General features: G+C 38.5%; 1 protein-coding gene across 1 annotated transcript in view; it reads right to left on the reverse strand.

Moving 5' to 3' along the window:
* Positions 1 to 1,619, reverse strand: part of rapgef1b (Rap guanine nucleotide exchange factor (GEF) 1b) — a 42,994-nt gene extending 41,375 nt beyond the window's left edge. The window contains exon 1 of the mRNA XM_023961164.2: positions 1,253 to 1,619. Coding sequence (XP_023816932.1) covers positions 1,253 to 1,280 — 28 coding nt within the window. The 5' untranslated portion in view covers positions 1,281 to 1,619. The remainder of the gene's footprint in view (positions 1 to 1,252) is intronic.
* Between the last annotated feature and the right edge of the window lie 23,914 nt (positions 1,620 to 25,533).

Raw genomic sequence — 25,533 nt, forward strand, 5'->3', positions numbered from 1 at the left:
CAGGAATTCATATCATCATATTTGCCAATTAAGGTCAGAAGTGTGATGATTCAGTTATGTGTGTGTGGCCACAGAATATCTTTGGGAGTATTTTTCAGGATTGCTGTGTACTTGACAACAGTGACCCTGCAAACACCACTGAGTAGAAAACAAAAACAACACACAAAAGATGAAGAGGTCTCAAATGATGAATTCAAAAAGAAAAAGCATATGAAGTCATCTGTCTGCAAGACACGAAAAGAGTCGGAAACTTTTACGCCCGTGAGGAATGACTGGGCTGCTGGAGGATGACACTCCCTCCACTCCCTTTAGAAACAGCGCGCGCGGGTCTCTGTCCATTTCCCGCAGGAAACCTCGCGCAGGGCTGCGCGTGAAGCTAAGCAGGGAGACAGCTGGCGGAATGGGATGCAAGTATAGCAGGCGGAGGCGGGTGTAAAGTTTCCACGCAAAGGCACTCTGATGACCACTCGCGCGCTATGGTGTCGCCTCCAGAGACGTATTTGAAATGTCCATTTACAAACAAAATAAAAAAAAGTTTTGTGTTTGTCTGTGTGTGTGGTTTTTTTTTTAAACAAAATGTGCCACGTGCGCAAATCCCAAATCAATACAACACAAACACACGCGCGCAGTCTTGGGCGTGAACGCGATACAACTCCGCCGTAGTGGGAATCAGGGCAGCTAATGCTATCCATGAAAAAGCTAGCCTTTAGCTGTTAGCTGTCCTTACGGACGTGTCCTAAACCGTGATTATTAAAACAGAGAGCAGTTTTGTACCCATAAATCAGTTTGCCGAAGAGTTTTAATGGTTTTATTTTAGTGTACATGGCTCAGGATTTGTTCATTGGCGTCCAAGGATGCTAACCAGCCAAACCATAACATGATAGAGTCTATGGGAGCTGTGGAAATCAGAACGGGTGAAAAGCCGGTGATTTCCCACGTCAGGCTGGCAACACCTTCCCGGTTTTTAGTTCAGACTAGCTGGACCGGCTACAGATATCATCCCGTTGAAATCTCTGTTACCAGCATGCCCGTACCGTGACGCTTTATTTTAACCGGGTAACGATCCATGAGGCCCATATTTAAAACCACCACTTACACTGGACACATCCATCCAGTCTTATCTGGAACCTCGCATTGCCTATGGACTTATTTCCATGGATCCCACATTTTTCGGTCCATCCGCGGCCCGTTTGTTGTGGGGGGAAGCATTACCGAAAAGCAGCGGTGTGCTAGAGTCGCCGACGGGTCTTACCGTGCTTGCTTTCTATTTTTCTCGACATTTTCGTTGCCAGCAGCTGGGATCCCACTTGCAATTCAACGAAACGGTAGCTGCAGTCGAGCTTCACCCCGCGAATCCTCCGACTATTCCCTCATCTTGGATCTACTTTTGTGTCCGTGAGATGATTCCGCAGAATTCAATAATATAGATTTACAGGCCACACACATTGGTACGGTTAAAAAAAATCAGTCCCTGTCCGTCTCCGGGGTAATTTTCACTGCATACATAGACACACACATGCACACTCCACACACTCTCGATAATGCCCTGAACCGACGGTCGGGCTTAGCGCAGTCTGCCAGTGTAACAGCGCCCCCCTTCGCGAGGAATGAGTCACAGCAATCTGTCACAAAAAGATGGGCGTGTTTTTATTTCTGTTCACAGTTGAAACTTGCGTTTTTACCTCCAAAGCCAAAGAATGGGACTCAAAAAAGCTCCGTACAGTTACTTTTACAACCACCATCAAAAAATAACAACAAGGAGTGAATTATAAATAAACTTAATTTGGTATAAATTGACTTTACATGAGAAAAGATCATATAAACATATAGAAAGGGGTCTCATAAAACATACATTTTTTTTGTAATTTTCTGGAAAATATTTATTTGGGGGACAGTTTAATTTAATTAGATATGAATTTGATAGGATATGCCCATAGTAATGTGCTTTTATGTACGTATACATTTTGTTGGTGTGTTCTAGACATTTCTTTGTGGAATATGTGCATAAAATATATTTTCATTCTTGGTGCAACATCAGTGTAAAAAGCTCCCTGAAACAAACTGGTGAGTACTGGAACTTAAAGTTAAAAATATATACAGTACATGCATACATGTTGCAGATTATACAAATATTGGGAGTTACACCAAAAAGGAACAGTTGTCGAATTCTGTTCCACTTTTGCAAGAAATTTACCACTATGAATATACTAGGTTTTACCATTTTGATGAGGAAAAAATCTGTATTTTAGACAAGAATTCTTGTCTATGCTTTCAACATGATTTGTTTAGTGTACATTTTGATCTCTTTTACGTAGACATCGGCTGCTGACTTTAATAGAAAAGCCCATTCCCCTTTGATCCTGAAAACATAAAGGACGGACACAAAGGTTTTGACTCGTCGTGACAATAAAAGCTTCCCCTGGGAGTTTGAATAGAATTTTGAAGCTTTGTTATTATGTACTTGTATCCAACCACAGTTGGCTTAAATGCCTCAAAAATGAAAGGACTCGAAAAGAAGAGAAGCAAGAGACTTTATTCATCAGTTTACCACAACTTCACTTACTTTGTTCTGCATGAGCTTATGTCTCCTGACAATAAAGCACGCAATGTCACAATTTTAATGAAAAAATAGGTCAAACTGATAGAATCATCTAAAATTCTTTGAGTCATTTTGTTCAGCTTATCTTGTTATGAACAGAGAAGACTCATCTTTTCAAACCCCTTTATTATGCATTGTCCGATACTACTCCCAAACCTTGTGCAGCTCACCTCATCAGCTGTTTTATAATTAGTCATGAAACCAAGGCCTTGAGATTCAGAGAGTCATATTTACGCTGGCTGTTGTTATGGCTGAAAACTCGGTCTGTTGCTTGCACAGCAGAAACCACTCCCGTATAACAAGTGCAAAGTACTTGTTTGTGTGCTGTGGGGAGGAGGTATGTGTGTCTGTGTGCAAAGACTGAAATGCCTTCCCTGAAGCGGTGTTAAAAGCCAAAGAACGAAGACAATAAACTGCCAGGCAGCAGCAAACCAGTCAGGGCTTGATATTATGGAATTCCAATTTCTAAGTTTTGAAAAGCCCCACACGGCAATAAAGGTGATGATTTCAACATCAATAAACTATGAAAACATAGTTTGTTTTCATTCGTTTCAGAATCAAATCTATTTTTTTCTTGTGGTTCCTTTTTTTTCCAGATAAAATCTCTTTTTTAGTTTTTTTATGTTTTAAGATCCTAAAGATTATTTAAAAAATGAAACCAATTTTCAGTTCAGTCACAGTCTTCTCTCCCCATATGACCGCTGCCAACAGAAGCCCAAAGCATCACTCTCCCTCCTCCGTGCCAGTCAGTAAGAAGGTGTTTTTTTTCCCTTTGGAATTCCCCCTTTCTATCTTCTATGTTTTTCTTTTGCTCACTGGAGGTGAAATGATGTTGACATAATTTCCTGCTCAGTGTGTTTACATTTCCTTTCAAATTCATTAAAATCTGAATTTGAAAGTGACAATGAAAAAACATAAAATGTAATTTGAGATTGTAATTTTTTTAGCTTGTAATACCTAATTTGATCGAATTTCTATCATTTAAAAGAGTGACAAAAACCTTTTGTGACTGATCTTGAATGTCATCTCATCCACTATATTTGAAACACACCAAAACAACATTAGAAAGTGTCTTTTCAAACCTTTTCTTTTCTCGCCCTCTCTGTTTCTCTCCTGTACTTTTAAATAAAAATATTCTTAAATTTACAGTGCATATAGTTAAATTGCATGCATATGGAGCTGGGCATCACTGCCAAAAATCTGAATCGTTTTGTTTTGAATTCACAACTTTATTGTTAATTTTGGATTTAACATGACCTGATTAACCCTTGTGCTATCTTAGATGACCCCACCCTTACACTGACGTGTTCTCCCTACCATGACAAAGGTGTTTAAAATTGGTTCAAGCAAAAAAAAGCAACAAAGACAAAAAATGAGTTAGATTAAGAACAATATGACCCAAGCAATTTCCCACTGGACACAAACAGACAGTAACAACAGAAAGCTGAGGTGAACACAGATAGATTTGAATGAAAAATAGTTGCAGCTGTGATAATTACCAACAAAAAACAGGTGGGAACAATTGGCAGGAAGCAACTACAAAGCAGAACACAAAGAAAAAGTTCAAGAAATAAACACCAGAGATCACGGAATAATCCAACTGGTTTGTGTGATTGCAGGAAAATGGAAGAATCAGGGGAGAACGTTTTGAGTCATTGTGAATTGTATAGGGAAGAAAGAAGAAAGCTGGAGAATAGAGTACGGTTGCCAGAGTGTGAAGTTTGAAGAGGCTTTTGGGAGGGGAGGAAAATTAAAATGGTGCAATTACATGATTTTTTGAGCAGAACCAGATTACTGAGGAGAATGTAGTTTTTATTTTTATTTGTTTATTTATTTTAAAGTTAGGTAGTCCCCCATGCCGACCCATACTCCAACACAGTAGGTGGCGGTAATGTACCTTGTCGTTTGTGGCTCCCGCTGTTTAAACTACAAGAAGAAGAGTTCAAGAAATCAATGCAGGAACTAGGAAATTCAAACAATACTGAAAGTCGAGCAACATTTTTAAAGGCTTGTCAGGAAGAATTTTAATAAAGCAAACAAATAAAATATAACAAAAGACACAGATCATACATATGTGTCCAAATTTTCTGCTACCTGAACCTTGATAGAACATTCAATGAGAGACACGCTCCCCTGTACTATTAGGTGGGAACGCATGGGGTGGAAAAGCTGGAAATCTGACTTTGAACGATAAACCCGTAAAGAGGGGTTGAACTTATTTTAATGCAGTCTCTGATCTCTGGTCAGTCACTCTTTCTGTTTTTCTGGACCTCGGTTTGTGGGGCAAGAGTCTGAGCACAAATGCCCAGACCTGCCTCTCCACAAAAGCTTCCTCCAGTTCTGCCAAAGGGTGCCCTGAGGCACTCCCAGGCCAGCTGAGAGACATTGTCCCTTCAGTGCTTCCTGGGTCTTCCCTGGGGCCTCCTCCTGGTGTGACATGCCTGGAATACCTCCCCAGGGAGGCGTCTTGTAGGCATCCAAAAGAGATGCCTACAAGACGCCTTCTTTTGATATGGAGGAACTTCATCTCTACTTGCAGCCCCTCTGGGTGGCTGAGCTTCTCACCCTATCTCTAAGGGAGCACCCAGCTCCTCTGCATAGCAAACGTCTTTTAGCTGCTTGTAGCAGTAAAGCAGTAAATTGAGAGTTTTGCATTTTGTCTAAGCTCCTTCTTCCCCTTAACGCTACAGCGACTGCATTACCGGCACCTATGCGCATGGCAATCCCATGCTCCATCCTTCCTTAACTCGGGAAAATGCCCCAAAGAGAAGTGAAGCTATATGCTGGGGGAAGGAACTCTCCACCTCTTCATAGAAGGGAAATCCCTGTTTTCCAGTTGGGACTCATGGGTTCTGACTTGGAGGTGCTGATTCTTATTCCAGCCGACCCCAAACCACCCAAGGTTCACTAAAGGGCCTGGTTTGATGAAGCAGCATAACGTCACCCACTGCAAAAATGCAAAAAAGTCAGATGTCAGTCAGCTCAGACGATGAAAACCAAGATGAACATGGATCTTTTGATCTGCAAGTGGATGCATTGAGAACACACCCATTTTCAAATGGCAATTTTCTTCGTCTGCTCACAAAGATTTAAAAAGTAAATACTCAGAAAGGACATTTTAAGCATCCATCATTAAAAAATGCCACAAAACCTTTATCAGGGGGGGTCTTTAAAGTTCTCCCTGATGTGGGAGAGCTTTTCATGCCGTCCACTCCCAGAAATTTAGCGCCTGTAAATAAAACTGTAAGGTCATAGTCACGTGTATCAATTCAGAGAGAATGATTTCTGAAAAAGCACAATAATCTGTTTTTTTCAAACAAATTTTTCTGACCAAAAAAATTCAGTGAAAGCATAGTCTTTCTTAAAACACATTTTCTTTGTACTTAATGCTTTTTGATTGAAGTGGAGAAAACTGACAAACTGTTTACAGCAACAAATATTTAATTAGAGTGCTCATCCTTTTGCTTTCCATTAAATCTGAAATTTTACTCGAAGAGCCATTATATTTGACAACATGCATCGGTAAATGTCTTTATAAATAATAATATAAATGTTTGATAAGATTCCAGGACCTCTGTCTCTAATGGTCATGCAGATAAGCTCTTCGAGGCCATCTGTTGGCAGCTTAACACAATCATTAACTGCTATTCCGCATTTCACCACAGGGTGGTGCTCACGAACCACATGTTATGCTTTGCATCTCACTTTGTGTTGATGATTCTAGGGTCTCTGGTACCCCAAAGACCTGCTTTATGCGTCCTACAGGGCTTTATTTGCAACAACCTATGAACAGGTGAAGGGAGTGCCAATAAATGAAGCTAAAAAATATCATTAGAGTTTTAGATATTTTATTTGACTTGAGATATCTATTTAAAGTTTAGCTGGTTCGCACAAAGTTGACTTTATAGGAAAAAGTTTGACTATTAATAAAAACTTTCAGTCCCCTTGAGCTTTGGTTTAAAAGGCTCTCAGAACATTATCATCCTTTTATTGAACATGTGACTAAATTGGAATAGATGATGCTTTAGGATGGCAAGCTTCCAACAATGTGCTTTTTTCTGGTTAGAAATGTATAATGAATGGGAGAAAGTTCATACATGTGCACTTTAAGAAGCTTCACACTGGGCTAAGACTTAGATTGGGTATCCTGTGGACTAGAAGATCGGGCAACGAAAAAAGAACCAAGACAGTTTATTTTTCAGTGGGAGCTGCTGGGAGAAGAATAGTGTTTGATCCCTTTGATGGTGTGTGTGTGATGTGCGGTTTAAGGTTCTGTTAACCTTGACCAGCGGTCAGACTCCTTTTTCCATCTCACACGTGAGAGTTGGAGAAAGTGGGGTGGAATTAGTGAGGCTTAAAAGCCTAAATACGTGCAACAGGGAACAATGGAAGGAAATCATCAAAACAGCTATAGTCCTTTTACCACATTACAGGAGGCTCTTCAAATAATGCTTTTCTTGATGGAAATTACAAAGCAAGGCAACTACTGGCATCAATGATGGGATTGGTTAAAGGTAATAAAGGTAAAGGACAGGTAACATAGAGGGCAAGGTGTCTATGGCATAAGGAAGCTGCAACAGAACAGAGAACTCCATAACTGCATTAAACAAACACATCGTGGTTCACAAGGTCGGGGAAATTAGATGTGGGAGGTCGCTGACAGCTAGAGTGGAAAAACCAACAGTGTTGCATCCTCTCCTCTGTCCTGTGTACACATGACAAAAAGAAGCTTGGAACGGAGTATTGAGTATTGAGGAGGTATCTGTCATGCTTTTGTGCCAACAAGGCAGAATGAAAACGATTTTACAATCATAATCTAGAGTTTTTTCAACTGCAATATGGAAGGAAAAGTGTTTTCAACACTGGAAAATGATCAGTTTTTGCTGAAAATTGGTAGAATGTTGATGATTTCTCCCTTGTTCATTTAAAAAGAAACTTAGAAAAATAGCTTGTTTTTGTTAATTTTTTAAAAATATAAATTATCCCTATTTTGAACAATTTTCTACACCTGCTTTGTTCCATTCAAGTTTGTAAGGCAGGAGCCCGTAACACCTGTCATGAAGGGCAGGCAGGTTACACTTTTCCATTACCAAAAATAATATAGTTTAATCAATTTGAAGCTTATTTTGTCTTTTAAAACAAGAGACATTACCATAAATCAAATCCTTTCCTTTATTGTTAAAGGTACTTAAGCCCCGGAACCCCACGTCAAAGGCAGTAAGTGTATGTTCACAATTGTAGATGCATAAACACTTAAAGTCAGAAATTATTAATGTGCTGACACAGTTATTGTTGCATTATTCTTTAAAGCACTACAGGGCGGAGGCCCAGGCTTAAGAAAGCTGCTTGCCTTTCAAAATTGTTCTTTTCCATGACTGTGAAGGGCTCACTCTTTAAACTCTTCATTGTTTGTGGTGTTTTAAATTGGTGGAATTGACCTATCTTGTTGGCGAGTCCCTCCATCCCTCATTCTCAGCCCTTTCTGTGCTCCTGATTGACATTTAACTCTGAGGGAAGGGTATGGAGGTCAAAGAGCTTTAAATGAGCGCAGCCGCAGGGGTTCACAGTGAGACTTGACCACTTGCTATCTTGCACCTCCATTAGCCGCTGGAGTCACTGAGGACAGCAGGCGTCCTCGGTCTGAGAGGTGAACTCAAGGCTGGGGATGTGAAAGCGGTGTGCAGAACAGCCCCGTTCTTTGGTCACACAGTAAACAAATTCAGTTCCTTGGGTTGTTATCCCTCTTTGAGCCCCTTTTAGTGGGGGAAATGTCAGTGTTCATCCTTCCCTTTGTACTGCTCAGTGGGTCAGAGGCATTTAATGGTGTTAGAAGGTGCTGCTTAAATGGCATTTCGTGTCTTCTTCTGGAAGTTTTCGGGCATCCCGGTTTGCAAAACTGAAGTGAAAAGAGTCCGCCCTATCCGCAACTGCTCCCTCACACAACTCATCACTCTGTTTCAGAGTGTTAATCTGGTCAGTTGGACTGGCAGGTGTTGTCAGTGAAAATGTCGGCTGACTGTGATGAGTCACTGTCTATTCGCACTGGTTCTGCCGGGTTTTGACAGAAGCAGTTATGAACAAGGTGCAGAGAGAGACGGTCTGGTCTGTGGGTGTCACCCTAGTTCATACCAGCTCCTGGGTGAAAGGCAGGGGAGGGGAAACCGTGCTGCTGGCTCGAAATCTTTTCCAACATGCAGCATATATTTAACGGTTCCATTTCAAAATGCAAAAATTGCCGTTAAAAGCAAGATATGTGAGCTTGTGACTAACTTGAGTGGGAGGGCCCAAATTAAAGCCACCTGGTGACTTTATGTACCCCACAGGATTTTTTTCTTGCTTAATCAGTCAGACATCAAGAGTAAAATGCATACATGTCTATTTGTTTCCTGCATTTTTTCATAGAAAAAGTTGCAAAAATCTTATCTTATTCTGCATATTTCAGAGCACATTGTTATTAAATTGATCCGAAAGTAGAAAAACCTGCATTCTGCCTGAAGACAAGAGAATTCAATTAATATTTGACTTCTTATGGAAACTACAAATAGAAAAAAAGAATGAAAAAATTAAATTTTCCATTCTTTCATTTAATTACATAGTTACAATTGTACACTAAAAATATAATTCTGTTTTTTATATGTTACCTAATGCTAAATGCTAAATTAGCTGTAGCAAGTTGAACACAGTCAAAAAAAGCTCAAAACTAAAAATCTGAAACTGAATTCTAAGTAATATCTTAGCTGCAAAAGTGTGATATTGGTTAAGGAAAGTTAAATCTAGGTACATTCGAAAATAGGAAACATTTGTCTGATTTATCGGATCGAAAATCCAGTAGACGTTGACTGTGAAACATTTAATAAATAAACCTAAACTGTGACCCAAGGAAACACCAGAAGCGTCGCAAAACAGATGACCTGACGATAAAACCAGACATCTAAAACAGTGATTTCCTAAAATGAAGACATAACCCTGTATCTGGTGCGGCTGTGACAGGGGTCAAGTTAAAACAGGACATGACCAAAACCATAAAAATGACACCAACAATCCTCAAAACTTTTAATGCAAGTTAGCAAAACAAAGTTCTCCTCACAAAAAACCATAAACACTGCAAAAATATATCAAAAGGCAATATAAACTGATAAGGGTACAAGCTAAATATTAAATCATCAAGTGCTTGAAAATACTCAATAATTGCAAACAATATCAAAAAGTTTACACTTAAATTAAATGCTGCAATGCAAAACTGAAAATTTGGAATCTTGAATGCTAAACAAAAATGTAATTTAAAAAAACTTCAACAAGTGTTAAGAGAAGCCAAATGATTGTGAACAATACCAAAACGACTAAATGAACATAGAAGCTGGTCAAGTTAAATGTAAAACAAAAACATGGATCAAGAAAGTGAATGACAAAAAAGGCCACCCACTCTGAGGTGCTTACTGAAAAACAGAACATATGAGTAAATAGAAACATTAATTAGACTTGATTTAATAAAGCAAATGTGTGAAAACATTTAAAATGAAAACTTTGTGCTGTTATTTAAAGTTTAAATAGTTTCTGCTGCTTAACCTTTTAGCAGTAAAATGTAAAAGCTTTGAAAGGATTTCAAGAATTTACCATTTGTGTTAAATAAGCAGAACAATGTCAAAGTTAGCAAAATACAGTAAAAAATACAAAACACACCAGAAAAGAACATGCATGCATGACCTGAACGTGCTGAATGTTGACGTATTAAAATGGTTAGGACAGTTTACTTTTATGATGGAGAATTTACATGCTCTAAAATATGTAAACAAATTAAGAAAATACCCAAAAAATACACAACTTGAAGATACTGTTTGAAAGAACTGCAGCTAAAGAAGGCCTTGCCTTTAACTTTAATGAAAAGAAAATTATCTTTATTTTGAAGTTACTAGCAGGAAATGAATGGATCCAACTCCAGCAGAACGTTCTGCAGAAGGCAGGGAAAGCCCTGGACATGTTGCCAGTCTATCATAGAGCTAACACAGATTGACAGATAAACACACACACTCTTCCATTTGTTCCTGTGGGAAATTTACAAGCTGTAATCCACCTGACTGTAATGTGTGTCTGTGTGAGGAAACAAAAATAAACTCATATTAATAAAAGGAGAACAGACAGCGGATAAAACCCAGCCTGGACATCTAACCTGTGGCAGGTCTGAACGTTGAATCTCATTGTATTGGCTCAGTCTAACGGCTTCCAGTAACTTTCATTCCAGTTCTAAAAGATTAGTACACAAAGCATCCGAGCCACAAAATGGCAAATGGATCAAATTAGAGGCAAAGTAGGCTTCACCTGGCAGATTAAAAAATAGAAGCTTTCCATCAAGAGAAGGCGAAAGTTCACTTGAGGTCAAACATGAACGCTCTTGGATGGACAAACACATCAGTCCTCATGGATGTTTATATTGCTCTGTGTTTGCTGGCCAGCATGTTATGAAATTTATTGAGAAGGAAAGTGGAGTCGTCTGTCAAAGCCAATAATGAAGTCCTGCTTTCTACGGTTTTACAGAACTTTAATCGTCTTTTTTGCTTAAGAAACCTTGTTAGTTATTCCAATATTGTAAAACAATTAAAAAGCTGTAATTAAACTGAGGTGTTTAAAATTCAGAGGCACTTTGTTATCTGGATATTCTTATGAGCGTTTTCTTTGTTAAAGCAGGTTTCTAATCATGCAATCACATGGCAGCAACTCAATGCATTTAGGCATGTAGATATGGTCAATCTACTGCAGTTCAAACTGAGCATCAGAATGCAGGAAAAAAAGGTGATTCAAGTGATTTTGAACGGGGTATGGTTGTTGGTGCCATACGCGCTGGTCTGAGTATTTCAGAACCTGCTGATCTACTGGGATTTTCACCCACAACCATCTCTAGAGTTTACGGAGAATGGTCCAAAAAAAGAGAAAATATCCAGTGAGCGGTGGTACTGTGGGAGGAAATGCTTTAGTGATACCAGAGGTCAGAGGAGAATGGACAGACTGGTTCCAGCTGAAAGAAAGGCAACAGTAAATCAAAGAACCACTGGTTACAACCAAGGTCTGCAGAAGAGCATCTCTGAACACATAACATGTCCAGCCTTGAGGCAGATGGGCTACAGCAGCAGAAGACCACAACGGGTGAAGCTCCCGTCAGCTAAGAACAGGAAACTGAGGCTATAATTCACACAGGCTCACTTACATTGGATAGTAGAAAATAAGAAAAACATTGTCTGGTCTGATGAGTCTCCATTTCTGCTGCCATATAAGGATGTTAGGGTCAGAATTTGGCGTCAACAACATGAATGCATGGATCCATCCTGCCTTGTATCAGCATACAGGCTGCTGGCGGTGGTGTCATGGTGTGCAGGATATTTTCTTGGCACACTTCTTGACACCCGTAGTACCAACTGAGCATTGTTAACACCACAGCCTACCTGAGTATCATTGCTGACCATGTCCATTACTTTATGACCACAGTGTATCATATTCAGATGGCTACTTTCAGCAGGAAAAGGAACCATGTCATAAAGGTGGAATCATCCCAAACTGGTTTCTTGATCATGACAATGTAGCTTCATTTATAAACACGAAAGGTGTGAAGTTTTTCCGATTTTCCCAGCCCAGTCAAGCTCATAAGCAACCCTTTGACTTCCTGATTGAGAAGCGTTAAAAATGAACAGGAGCTGGAGCTTGATGCCCTTCATCAACTGAATTTAGAGCACAAACATGTCATTCTTCATTTTCTTTGGGGAAAATGGCCATTGCAATTGAAATGAACATATTTTAATTCTTTATTTAGAACAAAAGCAACAACGTGGATCTGAGACTGAATATTTCGGACAGCAAACAGGTTGTTTTTTTCAAACTAGACCTCAAATAATATACAGAAACAGGGGTGTGATTTTCTTTGATTAACTGTTATCAAATGAAATCCCAACTCTACAATTATCCTATTGAGGGTTTCAAACAATTCATAGGTTTGTGCTTTAAGTTGAAGAAGTTTTGCCTGTTATATTCTAGAGGCTTTTTTAATTCTACTTCTCAATTATTTTTGAAAAAGCCCCTTGGAGAAGAAGCAAAACATCTTTAACTTTTTAAAAAACTTTCTCTGCCATGTAACTTTTCAGGATGAACGAGAGTCTTAACAGATATTTCAAGCTTTTGCATTGTGGATGTAGAACTAAAAATATGCTTTTAAACCTCCATTTTCACAACACAGGATATCAGAACTGATTTGTCCTGACAAACCACATGTTTGTGGAAAGGGCGGAGTTTGGTGATATACGTCAGGTCAGAGTGGCAGCAATCCTAAAAAAATGACTAAAAACAATCAAAATAGAAACAAATTAGTCATAAGACCAGATTAAGCTTCTATACCTTTGACAGTCATTGAGTCTTATCTTCTCTTACTGGAATCCTGATCTATAAATGCCTTTCATTGGTTTGAATGAATTGGAACTTTTGCATCATTCTGGTAACTGACAGATGAAGGTGCACCATACCATCACCCCTCATTGAATATGTCTTTTTTTATATTGACAGTTTTTTACCCTCTCCTCCAAGAAATCCACTAAGAAAATCTGGATAACAAAAGGAAAACAACAAAAAAACTTTTTTAATTGAGAACTTACAAGTATTAGTCTGTCCACAGAATGTTCTTTGACCACATTCCTCTGCACTAAGACACATTCGTCTGCACAAAAAACACTGGAAAGCAATCCTTTTTAGCATGTATGTGTATTGCATCATGGGAAAAAGCAACACACAAATATGCAAAAAAAAATTGCAAAACACAAAAGTACATCATCCTCATTATCTCTTGTGGAGTCAGCGAGTAAACACTAAAGAGGAAAACAAAAAAGAGAAAAGAAGTTTAAAACAGCCAAAGATGAAGAGCAGCAGTTCTGACAGAGCTGTGTTGACAACTTTCCAAGAGCTGATTTAGCGATGGAAGCTACATCTGTTGAACTCCTATGACATCCATCGGGCTGTTTAGGCTGCTTTAGCTCTGATGTGCTGAAATAAACATTTTGATGTCAACAAAGTAACCTAGTTTGCCTTTGCATGTAGAAAAAAGGCAACGTAGAACCTTGGAGCAATTCAGCACCATAGCTCAGGCACTGTGATGGATATAAATGCCTTTTTAATTGGCACAGAAACAAACCCTGTCGTAAAACACTGCGCTTTCCTGCAGCTTGCTGCACAAGCGGCAGATGGAATAAGCTCACATGTACTGATTCCAGCATGGTTCAGGCTTTCTATTTCTCTTTCATAAAAGATAGTTCATTCAGTAAATCAGAGTGTTTCTAAAAAGACGCACTCAGAGAAAAAATGTTTTATGTTGTTTTTATTAAGTTCCTCTGGGATTTTTATGATTACGGAGGACACATTTTCAGAAAATAAAGATCAAAATTGCGTTTCTGAGCATTGTTGTAAATCAGGAGCGGATGAAAAAATGACCTTGGAAAAAGATTGTATTTGTGACATGGAAATGGAAATGGGCGTGTGCCATTCGGTTTGGGTCCTTTCTGATGTTTCCACTTGTTGTTGATGAATCCACGATCCATGGACGTCTTTGTTTTTCTCGTCTGAACTGGCAAACTGTTGCATAACTGTAACATTGCCCACCATTTTTGTTGCACCACTGTTATGTTGGGGGTGTGTAGGGCTGTAAGCTAGAAGGAGAGCATGTGAACAGAGAGCTCTCAGTTATGGTTACGGGAAAGGAGGCAGGGTTGCTCCACACCAATGGTCCCGCCCACAACTCAGGGGGGAATTTTTACTGAGCTAATGTACCTCCACAGAAACTATGTCTTACAAAACAACACATAGTTTTTGATTTTGGCTAAAAACTGTATATTCATGATTGAAAGACCACTGGGAACACTTTGAAAATAGATCAAAAGATGATTGGAGTGGGACTTAAAATGACAGACAGATGTTTCAAGCCAGAAATGTTTGTTGATTAAACAAGTTTGAGCAAGTGATTGTGACAAAACACATTCATTCATTCATTCATTCATTCATTCATCTTCTTTCGTTTGTTCCCTTTCGGGGTCACGGGGCTGCTGGAGCCTATCCTGGCCACTCACGGGGGAAGGCAGGGGACACCCTGAACAGGTCGCCAGTCTGTCGCAGGGTCACAATCACACACCCAATCACACTCACACTCACACCAAAAACACATTTAAACAAAATGAATTGTGTGTCTGTTAGCTCCTTCATTGATTGCTTATCCATCATAGCTTTGATCAAATAAAATTTTTATTTTTGCTTGTTTTCTTTAAAATCACACTTCTGATATTTAGACCATGTGTCAGAGGAATGGAAAATATTAAAGGCTGTAAATACTGCATGTTCCCTTGTGTGGATTGATAGGGAGAGAGTGCAGTGTGCTTGTCCTGAGAGTATCGTTTGACTTAGATGTGCACTGTCATAGTTTAACGGCTGTAATTGCGGACAGACATCACCTGCTGGCCTGACTGAGGTCCTTCACTAATAAATATGAATATCTCTGTGTCTAAACAAGAGTGTTGTTTGCCCAGAGGTGAAAAGACAGAGACAGGAAATGCATTGTTGGATGTGACATCGTCATTCCCGGCCGATCAAGTGGCTCCCTTGATGAGAAGGTTCTTTCATCATCTTTCATCATCTGCAAAGAGCACAAAGGAATGGATTGGGGACTGTGGATGGCCACATTGTTATCTGCGCTTCCTGGGTCTGCATTTCTCTATATCTTCTATTACGTCTTGTAATAAAATAGAAAATAAAAAAGTATAGGCCTATCTGTGTTATTTGATCTAAAGCATCTTAACTTGTATTTTTGGATTCTCATTCTTTGAAGACCCATTGGGATCATCTTTTAAGTGTTCCGGGTGGTCTTTTAATCAACCTTCCCCTCCCTGTTGCTGAGAGCTCGGTGCAGAGAGCTTGTGGCCCACCCAGCGTATTTTCTACTAAGCAAATAAGCTCTTTTTCAAACAACATTTTTTTTGTCTGCCCCATATAAATAAAGAACTACTGACAAAAACCATTTTTCAATTTACTCCCTTAATTTATATCATCTATGTCTTCACATGTCTCACCTCTAGCTTTCGTCTGCTACTTCGTATGATTGAACAGCGACATACATCAGAGGAGAAGAAATAGATGGAGGAAAGAAAGACAAAAGGGTTACGAAAAAAAAGAGGTAATGTAAATATCATTAGTTTATTTTACTTTGTCAAGAACTTTAAAACAAATATTTTTCTTTCCATCCTTGGGCTCTATAGTAGGTGGTGTAGTTTCTGCAAAATTCTGACTCCTTTTTTCCTTCTAAATATGTCTTTGCTTCCACCACAGTGCTGACTTAGGAAACTGAAACCGCTCTAGTTTTAATGAGTTCTTTTGGGGACGTTTTTGTTCCAAAAAACCATCAGACTTGTTTACTTTGTGTTGAATGTCATCACTGCACAGCCACTGCTGCATCACTCTGTAGTTGCAACATTTTCCACATTTAAACAGCATTCGACTTCTGCCTTTCTGAGAATTCCAAAGAACTTTTCCTTGAGGACTTAACTCGGTTTTTGTCTTTTTCCGCTGGACCTGCATTCTTCATGTTAAGTGCAAACTCCTGCGTTCTGGTGGCTTGTAAAGCCTTTCCAGTCTTGCAATTTTCCTCTGCTTTGTTTTTTTCCCCTCTGCTTTGTGGGCATCAACTATTTCATTCATCACTGCAGGTTGGAGACATCTATGCCCCCTGATTCTTGCAGCTGTTCCTGAGATGTTAATAAAGACGACAGATTTCAAATAAATATTTAGCTTCTTAGGAGGGTTTTTATCATCATTAACATTCATTTACTTATAAACCTTGTTGAAAGTTAGGAAAAGCTTTCCAGGTTTTACAAAGACTTAAGTTTATGACAACTCATTTTCTGATCTGTCTTAGGCAGACAACTGTTTCGTTTTTTATTTTCGTTGTTCTGGAACAGCCACGTGATAAGAAAATAGATCTGAAATGAATCCAAATTAAAAAAAGACACAGTATTACCATTGAACTGCAGTGATTCTATTGTCTGTTTTACATCCTAAATTGTCAACTAACAGGGTATTGTCAACAATACCCTGTAAGTACTAAAAAGTACCTTGTAAATACCACTTAGATACCTCTTAATTACTGTACGACAAAAAGGAAGTGTTGACCAAATAAGCTTCACAATCAGCTGCAACACAAAAAGTTGAGTTTTTACACTTTAAAAAGCCTATTGGTGGTTTAAGCTTTTTGTATTTAATGAATAAAATGTAAGAAATTTGTTCTCAGCTGTCTTGAAAACAATATCTTTGTCATATTTGATGAAGAAAATTTTTATCGGCTTGCATTTTTATAGGATGGTGTCTAAAAGTGCTTTTAATCGATTGGACTGTACACTTACTTAAACGTGAAAGACCAGAACTATTAAGTAGAAGATTTTCAAACTGGGAAAAAAAAATGTTTCAGAAACTAAAAACTTACAAGTTCACATTTAATAAATAATGATAAAGTACTAGTACAAGCAAACACACACAATCAGTTCCAAGAAGCACAATACACTGTAAAGTTATATTACATGTAACAATATCTTCTGGTCATAAGACACTTATCTAACTATACTTAGAAATCAAAATGATAGTTATTATGAAAATAAATGATGAACACAACATCACATGCAGAATTAGGTGCGAAAAGAGGAATAAAGCCTTAAGAAAAAGTATTTTTTATTTACTCCAGCAAATAAAACATTGATAGTCTTTTTCAGATTAAAATTGTGATATTTTTTACATTACATGTAATACATAAGAAAAACAAAACAAGAAACTGTCAATATTTACTGACTTAGCTGAAACGTCTTGAAGATAATCTTAGCATTGCTAAAATGCAAAGTGTTAAAAATCCACCGGACAACTGAAATAATAATATTACAATAATATTTTTTGGGTTCTTTTAACCATTTTAAAAGGTTTGTATAAACTTTTCTTTTAAGCTCCACTAAGTTGTTAGAACTCCCAGTGTGCAGCTGCTCATGGGTGTCAAAATTCTGTCATGATTAAAGAAGAAATCTGCACTATAATTTGACTGTACATATGTTTAAAGCCAAAATAGCCATAAGTAAATGGAATTAGCCTACAGTGTCCAGTTTGCAGGCCCGCTGTCCCATTCTTTGATCTCTGCTCTTAATGAGTTTTCAGACTGACGCCAAAGATAAGAAGACAGACTTTTTAAAAACGAAACCTGGGGTGAGAGCTGCAGAACTCCCCTGTGAGATGTTTCCTTAACTGAAATTAGTATTCTTACAAGCATTCCAAGCTACATTAATAAAAAGGACCAACTGGGCCTTATAGAGAAAGGTCAATTCTGGTAATGGTGAGTGATAATATAGTCTACAAAGAACTCACATACATTTGTTTATGACACAACTATTTTTTCTTCTGCAAACAGCTTAGTAGAGTCAATGATTCCCTTTGTAGAGGTGGCAGATCCCCACCCACTGTTTGGTAGATCTAGTCGTAGGATTGTTAGGAAAGATTATATATTAAACCACCAGTGGGCTGAGACATTGCCAGGGGAAAAATATTTGTAAAACTACAAAGTGCTTGTGTACAGCATATTCAGTTAAAAGCAAAATCCCTTTGTGAGAATATGCAGCTGGATATGCAATCAAAAAGAATATTTAATGCCTCCTCCCTCTTTCAAATTCTGCATGTGGTGCACTTTGGATACTCCTCTTTTGCAGTGACAGGAGTGATGATGCATTGCAGTAGTGAAAAGTGGATGATGGTATGGCCCTGGAGATGTAAAGGCATGGAAGGATACTGTCCATCTGCTGCTATGCTGATTCCCTTGATTGATATGTTGTTTTTCTACTTTGAATCTTCAAATCACTTTCTTGAAGACACAGGATAATTGATTTCTAAGGGCCATTACTGCTGTTAGCCAATTTATTCTTAAATCCACCTTAAATCAGGTAAATATATAAAACATAAGACCCTTTTTTTTCCTGATGCAACTCCTAATATATATATATATATATTTATATATATTACCAAAGCCCAATGTGTGAAGTTGCAAACGTGGCATTTGGCATTTTATTTTGAAAATCGTGCAAATACTCTCAGTTTCTCTCACTTTCATAATCCTGTAAAACTTAGTGTCTGCTTGATCCTGTTTCCTTTATGGATGTCATGGTTTCGCTGAAGCAGCACAAAATATGTTGTATATTTCTGGTACTACTTTTTGAGATCATCACACATTGCTGCTTTAAACAAGTTTCTAAAACGTGTTGTGTGTGACTCCACTTATTGACCAAAATGGCCCTTTTTTTAAACTTTTCCCCACCACACTCCACCTGCTGTGCCATATTCAGTAGTGATACCTGCCACTCAATTTAACTAATTTCATTCAGAGTGTTCAATAAACCAGTGGTCTCCCTTTTTTCAGGCCACAGACCTGTTTAATGTCAAACAATGCCTTCATGTGTTGATCTGTATGAGGCTGAAGTGGGCATCCATTTTATCGCCTCCAGTTTCTCTTAACTTTTTAGGGTAAAGTCTATTTTTTATCCTCTGTAAAATAACTGCAGCCGCTTTAAACTTTATACTAGATTTTGCATGGGAACATTTAAAATGTGATACAGATTTTCCCTTTAAGCCATTACTGTCAAAGAGGAAACCAAAAATGAAATAGCAACTTCAGCCTCGCCCGACTTTTAAGATGCAACGGACAAACAAAAAAAGAAAAACTGTCATTGATCTACAGATTATTTTCTACATATAATAATGAAACTGAATCCACAGCTTGAGAAAATTTATTGGCAGCATCTTTGTGACATTAGAACAGTGTTTTTCAACCAGTGGGCCGCGGCACACTAGTGTGCTGTGGAGGATAGTCAGGTGTGCTGTGGGAAATTGCCCTCATTAACTGATCTAAAAACATTTTCCATCTCCAGGATATCAGCTCTTCTTTCATCCAAACAGGCCATGATAAAAAGATGAAAGATCATAAAAGACTTTTTTCTTTGTGTTTATTTGATTCTATTAAAGACATTTTGGTAAGAATGACGGTACCGCGATTTAGCTGCAGCTATAACTGTTTTAGGAAAAGTCCCGCCCCTTTAACTGTCTCCACCAATCTTTCTTGGAGGCTTAATCATATGTCATCAATCTGACCAATCAGAAATGGTTAAAGTCTTCACTTCCATGTTTTGATTCAGCTCATGAATCAGGTCATAAAGTCTCTCAATTCCAACAAAAATACCAGCTAAAGCTCATCTTAAGCGAAGTAGCTTTCCACAGAATACGGTATTAGACCATGGAAAAAGTGAACAAAACAATGAAGCTCAGAGACGTTGGTTCTTCATTATAGCCTCTGTATATCTATCAAGAATAAACATGCCCTGGGTTGTCCAGGCCTCTTTTTTCTTAGCAATAACCATTGAACTCCAAATGGTTATGAAAAACAGAACAGGGCTGTTGGTTTCTAGAAATTAAGATTGTTTGTGCAACCAACTGCAGACATACCCTGTTTTTCTTTATAAAACATGCTGTCAACTAAAGAAGTAGGAAAAGAAAAGTTTTTTTTTGAGGAGTTTAGTCTTGTCTTAATATTTGTGATCCTGCTTAAACATCGTTTTTTTTTATTATTGATTCATGAAATAAACAAAGAACTTGAGTTTTAGAGATTAACCTTTTTTGAGTTTGCGCATATTTACCACAAATATGAAGCAAAAGTTCTGTCAGAAAGTCGTCATGAACTTGTATCACCAATTTGCTAGCCCCTTTTTAGCTTAAATTCAACCTGCAAAAAAAATTATGCTTACATGCATTCAAGTTAAATTATGATCTTTCCCCACATACATTTTAATTGCATTTGCAAAAGCTTAAAATAAACTTTCTTTTCTCTGACAAAAGCTGCACAACGGTCTTTGACCCTCTTGGACACTCAAATGGTTCACACACTGTTCTTCCTCCTGGCAATTGATATTGTTAATATTCAACATATTTGAATATTATTTGTAGCACATATTTTTGGCCCAATAATCATATTTTTTTTTTTTTTTTTTTTTTAACTTGTCCTGGCCAACAGCTAGGCAAACAGATGAGAGCTGAGGGCCTCTTGTGTTGGACATATTTTATTTTAACAAGAGTTAACATATGTTTTTTTTTCAATGATTGCTGATATTGCACCTATAGAGAAAAAGTGAGGCACCTTTTAAAAAATGGGGGCTGAGAAATTTTAAGGCTTTTACTACATCTCACTCCCTTTTGGAAATGTGTTTTCTTGTCCCATTTTTCCTTTTAAAGTTTTTATCCAAAATAAAATCCTTTCATCATCCTCAAAATACTAACCGACATTATCAGACTTAGGCAAACGTGGGTATCTTTTTCCTTTATTATGTTAAATAATATGTCAAGAAATGCATTGAGACTTACTTTTTGGTAATTTTTGTTCAATATCAAAATAATAATAATAAGACCTAATTGGCTTAGACAGTGTTTGACAGTCTCAAATAAAAAGTGATGTTTCTGGAGGACTGAGAGTAAAAACAGGGATGTCTTTTCTCATCACGTTTAAAGGAAATGATTTGCCCCGTCACGGTCAATTTTTACGCACAGCTTATTAAATCAAAGTTGACTTTGGGTCCTGGTTTCTGGAGAAACTGCCTCCTTTTCTCAGATGATGAAAAACATCAGATCATCTTTTCACATGGGGCTCATTGAAAATGCTCAATGGAAACCAGATCCTCTGAAAAATTGGAGAAGCAGGACATCAAAGAGTCCCCTGACTGTCAATTTCTTAGTTGCACGTTAAGAGCTCACTCCTCTTTTGGGTGAAACTGAAACACAGACCCACACATTGGCTGTAATCTTTTCATTTTTTTATGGTGAAACCGTGCTTCACCGCTATAGTCATACATGTTGCTGCAGCTATCTTTCTTTAAATCTACGCTTTTTTATATGGTCTTCAAACAACTGATGCACAGACACAGCCGACATGTTTTTTGGATCATTAGTGCTGGTGGGTGTATTTGGGGACGCGCTAATGACAACTCAGCTCCTGGCTCAAACTAAAGCCATCTCTCATCTCCCGAAATAGAACTATATATGAACGGAAAGCTGAGCTGTTAACTAACTGAGTTTTTTTAAATTACAGCGATCAATGTTTGTCAGGTTGTTGAGTGTTTGTGTGTAAACCCAACTGAAATTAGATGTAGGTGATTCAAACTCAAATCAGTGAAGATTTAAACAACTTGAAGCTATAAACTTTCTCTAATATTTTCTTTTACCGTTGACAGGCATTTTAAAACAACTGTACAGCATATTTAAATTAAAGGCTTTGTCACGTGCATCCGTTTAGAGGATTGACATGTAAAGGTGCTGAGGGTTTTGGGGTTGTTCTGGCACATGGAGTGTCGTAGACGGGCTGCATCTTAAGAAGAGCACAGGTGCGTCTTGCAGTAATTTTGAGGCTTGTGCAGCCACCTAAAACCTTAGTCACGATTTGATGGGTCAACCCCCATATGGGTGCTGCGGGTTTTTAGGTTGCCCAGGCCGGTAGAGGGTTGTAAATAGGAATGTCTGGAGGAGGGCAGGTGTGTCTTTCAGTTCCCTTGAGGTTAGTGCAGCCACCTCATTAAAAGGGGACGTACCATTGTCGTGCTTGTGGTGAGTGTATCATGAAAAATTTCCAAGGATGATGTAAGTCAAATGCCTTTATGCACTCTCTTGCAGGACGCCCACAGGAAATGCACTTTGATTGTCGAATATCCTAAATTTTAACAGTTAGGCAGCATGCAAGGTGTGCACACTTATCACTTGAACAGCACTGACAGGACCCTTGCATAATCTGTATGGCAGGCCTGTGTCTCACATACTTCACCCTTACTTATCCTTAAGTTTTGTGCAAGTGTTCGTTGCGACCTATTGCTAGCAGCAAGCCCGTATCCATCCATAAAGGCAGTCGTGACTACGGCATAATCTGTTTTCTAGCTATAATCTTTATATTCCACACAAATTCCAATGCAGATCTCAAATGATCTCAAACAGCTGATGTGAACCAGTGCCAGAAATGAGTTCCTGTGACTTTTCATCCTCCTCTTTTTCTGCCTCTTATATTTTCACCTCATCTAATTCCCAAAGATCTGTGTCTCCCTTCAGCAGCCAAGCACTGAACCTACTGGCTAACTGTTAAACAGAGACCAAGTGTGTGTGCTAAACCACAACGTTACAGAATATTAACAACTAAATCCAGTGGCTTGTTTTCCTGGGCCTGCTCCAGGCGGAATTACATGTTGACAACACTTCATAAACCCCAAACCCTGCGCCTGCGTCAGCCCAGGGTGATACAGATTAGAGCATAATATGGATTGATCCCTGCGTCCTCTCGCTCCCAACTCTCATTTTAATGAAAACACCCATACGTGTGTGAGTGAATGCGCATGCATTAGCGGTGCAGTGCACCATTTGTGTATAATTTTTGAGCAGACTCCAGCTGTCCCCGCATTTTCCGTAAACACAGCTTGTTTCTGTATCTGGAAAAACCTTCTATTTGGCTGCTCCCGCGCCAATTTTTTCTTATTTCGGAGTCTTTTTTCTTAGATTAAATCCTTTCTTCCCATCTTTGGGCTGTCAGCTCTGGGCATGGAGTCATTTTTTAAATTCAGCTGTTCTCGAGGCAGAGAGACTGATTGAGTCGTGGCCTTTTTCTGAGTGGGTAAAAAACAGGATTAATGCGGACCCCTTGAAACCAACAAGTTGGGAGAAACAAAATACAAATGGAGAAAAAAAAAATCCCTTGGGAAGTAATGAAATTATGAGGGGTCTATAAACTTTAGAATTATGTACTGTATTATTCATTCTTTATGGGAATACAAGTGCACGAAAACAACAGCGTAACCTTTAACAATGAATAAATGATCACTAGACCAGTGTGAGCTCATGTAAAAATAGCTATCCTACTTACCTGTGCAATTGACTTTCCAGTAAACTCCCTCACTAAATAGTGTTTGTCCTACTTTATCAACATGTCAAATTGCAGGCTTATTATAAAAAAATGGTCCACCATTTCCTTTCCTGTGATGTCTGAGACTTTAAAGGGCACCTGCTGTAATCAAATGTTTGCCGCTTTTATGACCCCATTAGCACACTCTTTTCTAATGCCTGATTTACAGCGGTCATTCTGCAGTGCGTCTCCCTTGCATTGCGTGTAGAGTCCATCTCACATCTGTCAGGCAGTTTACATTGTTTCCGTTGTGTCTCCCGTCTGTCCCACCTGCCTTTTGGAAGAATGGTTTGTCCTTCAAAATGAAACAAAAATTAATACATTTTTATTTTGAAACTACTACAGAAGTTTTTGTTTTGAAAACCAGACCTGTTTCTTGTTTCTCTGACTTTTTGCAACAAAATTCACATATTGACTCCTGTGTAAAGCTTGCGTTGCGGAAAGGATGGAAATCAGACATGCAGACATGGAGGCAATGAACACATTCGAATTGATTAATGAATGTTCTAGTTTTTGCGTCAACGCAAAGGAGAGGCACCGTAGACGGACCAGTGGTAACCAGGCATAAGACGTGTTTTCAACAACGTAGGGATTACAGCTTTAATGATTGTTTACACAATACAACAAATCCACTTGTTAGCTATTTGTTTCATTCGGGCATCTGAACATGAAGAAAAGAAGAGATACAGTATGAGATCATAATATCATCAGATCCATCCAACACCTAAAAAACACACTCTCTCTGGCATCCTTGTAAAATTTCTGCTTTTCAAAAAAAGAGTAAAAATCACTAAACTCAAATCAATTCACACAAAAATCTTTTTCCTAAAGCTGTCAAAGAGTGATATTATTGTGAGTAGACTGATCCTCTGTCCTATTAAGGGCCACTGCTCCCTTAAAAACCTGCAATTAAACCAAGCAAAGACCTAATGAGGCAGATAAACAAGAACATTCACACCCTCAGCATTGCAATGATATCACACCCTGGGCTGTGAGGGGTCAGCATGTTTAAACACTGAACACATTGCTCAACATAGCTGTGAATCCACTACATGTATTCTACCTAAATACATGTTTCTTTAGTTGAACTGTTTAATAAACAGAGTATTTAAACTGTCATGATTGATACTGAGAGGCTTTGGAGATATACTTTAGCTAATTATTGTCCAGTAATCACTAAATATGATTTAATTTGTCTGCAAAACAACTGACAACAGTACTGAAAAATCTGTATAAAAGGACAAAAAAAATACTTCTGACAAATGACAAATGTGCTGCATTATTCAAGACAGGCGACACTTGTAGATGTTGACTAGTCAGGGTAAATTATCTATTAGTCACATAACTGTAAGATCCGACATAATGACAGGAAATTAAATGCAATATCAAAGAAGCTTCCACAACCTCCCTGCTAGAATATTCATTTGTGAGTTAATGCGCTTCCTCAGCTATGTCTGAATTGGATAATATTTTTCATGCATGCACTCAAGCGAACACAAATCATGGTGTCATCATCTTTTACACTGTGTATCATTAAATTATTTTCAGAGGGGTGAAGTAGCAGCTCTGCTGATTCAGAAACCTTACAACACTGCTCCATGTCTGCAAGAAAGTACATTTGCATTCACAGAGGACTTCTTGAGAGCCAATCTTCTCAGCAGAGGGAGGGAATCAGAGGCTGGGCCTGCACTTTCTCATGAACTCCACCCAACACTCTGCCCGCTCCTCTCCTTTATCCTTCCCATGGCCACTCAGAGCTGAATAGCTGATTAAGCACCCATTGATTAGCGAAGGCTCATTAGCATCCTGTTTGCGTTGATCCCCCCCAATCTACCATTTCCAAGCAGCCCTAACACACATGCACAGAGCCACACTCTGCCTTGTTCACAGAGCCCCCATGCTGCTCCTGTTCAAATGGATT

Source organism: Oryzias latipes, chromosome 12, assembly GCF_053564925.1.
Source record: "Oryzias latipes strain Hd-rR chromosome 12, Olatipes_Hd-rR_3.1".
NCBI lineage: Eukaryota > Metazoa > Chordata > Actinopteri > Beloniformes > Adrianichthyidae > Oryzias > Oryzias latipes.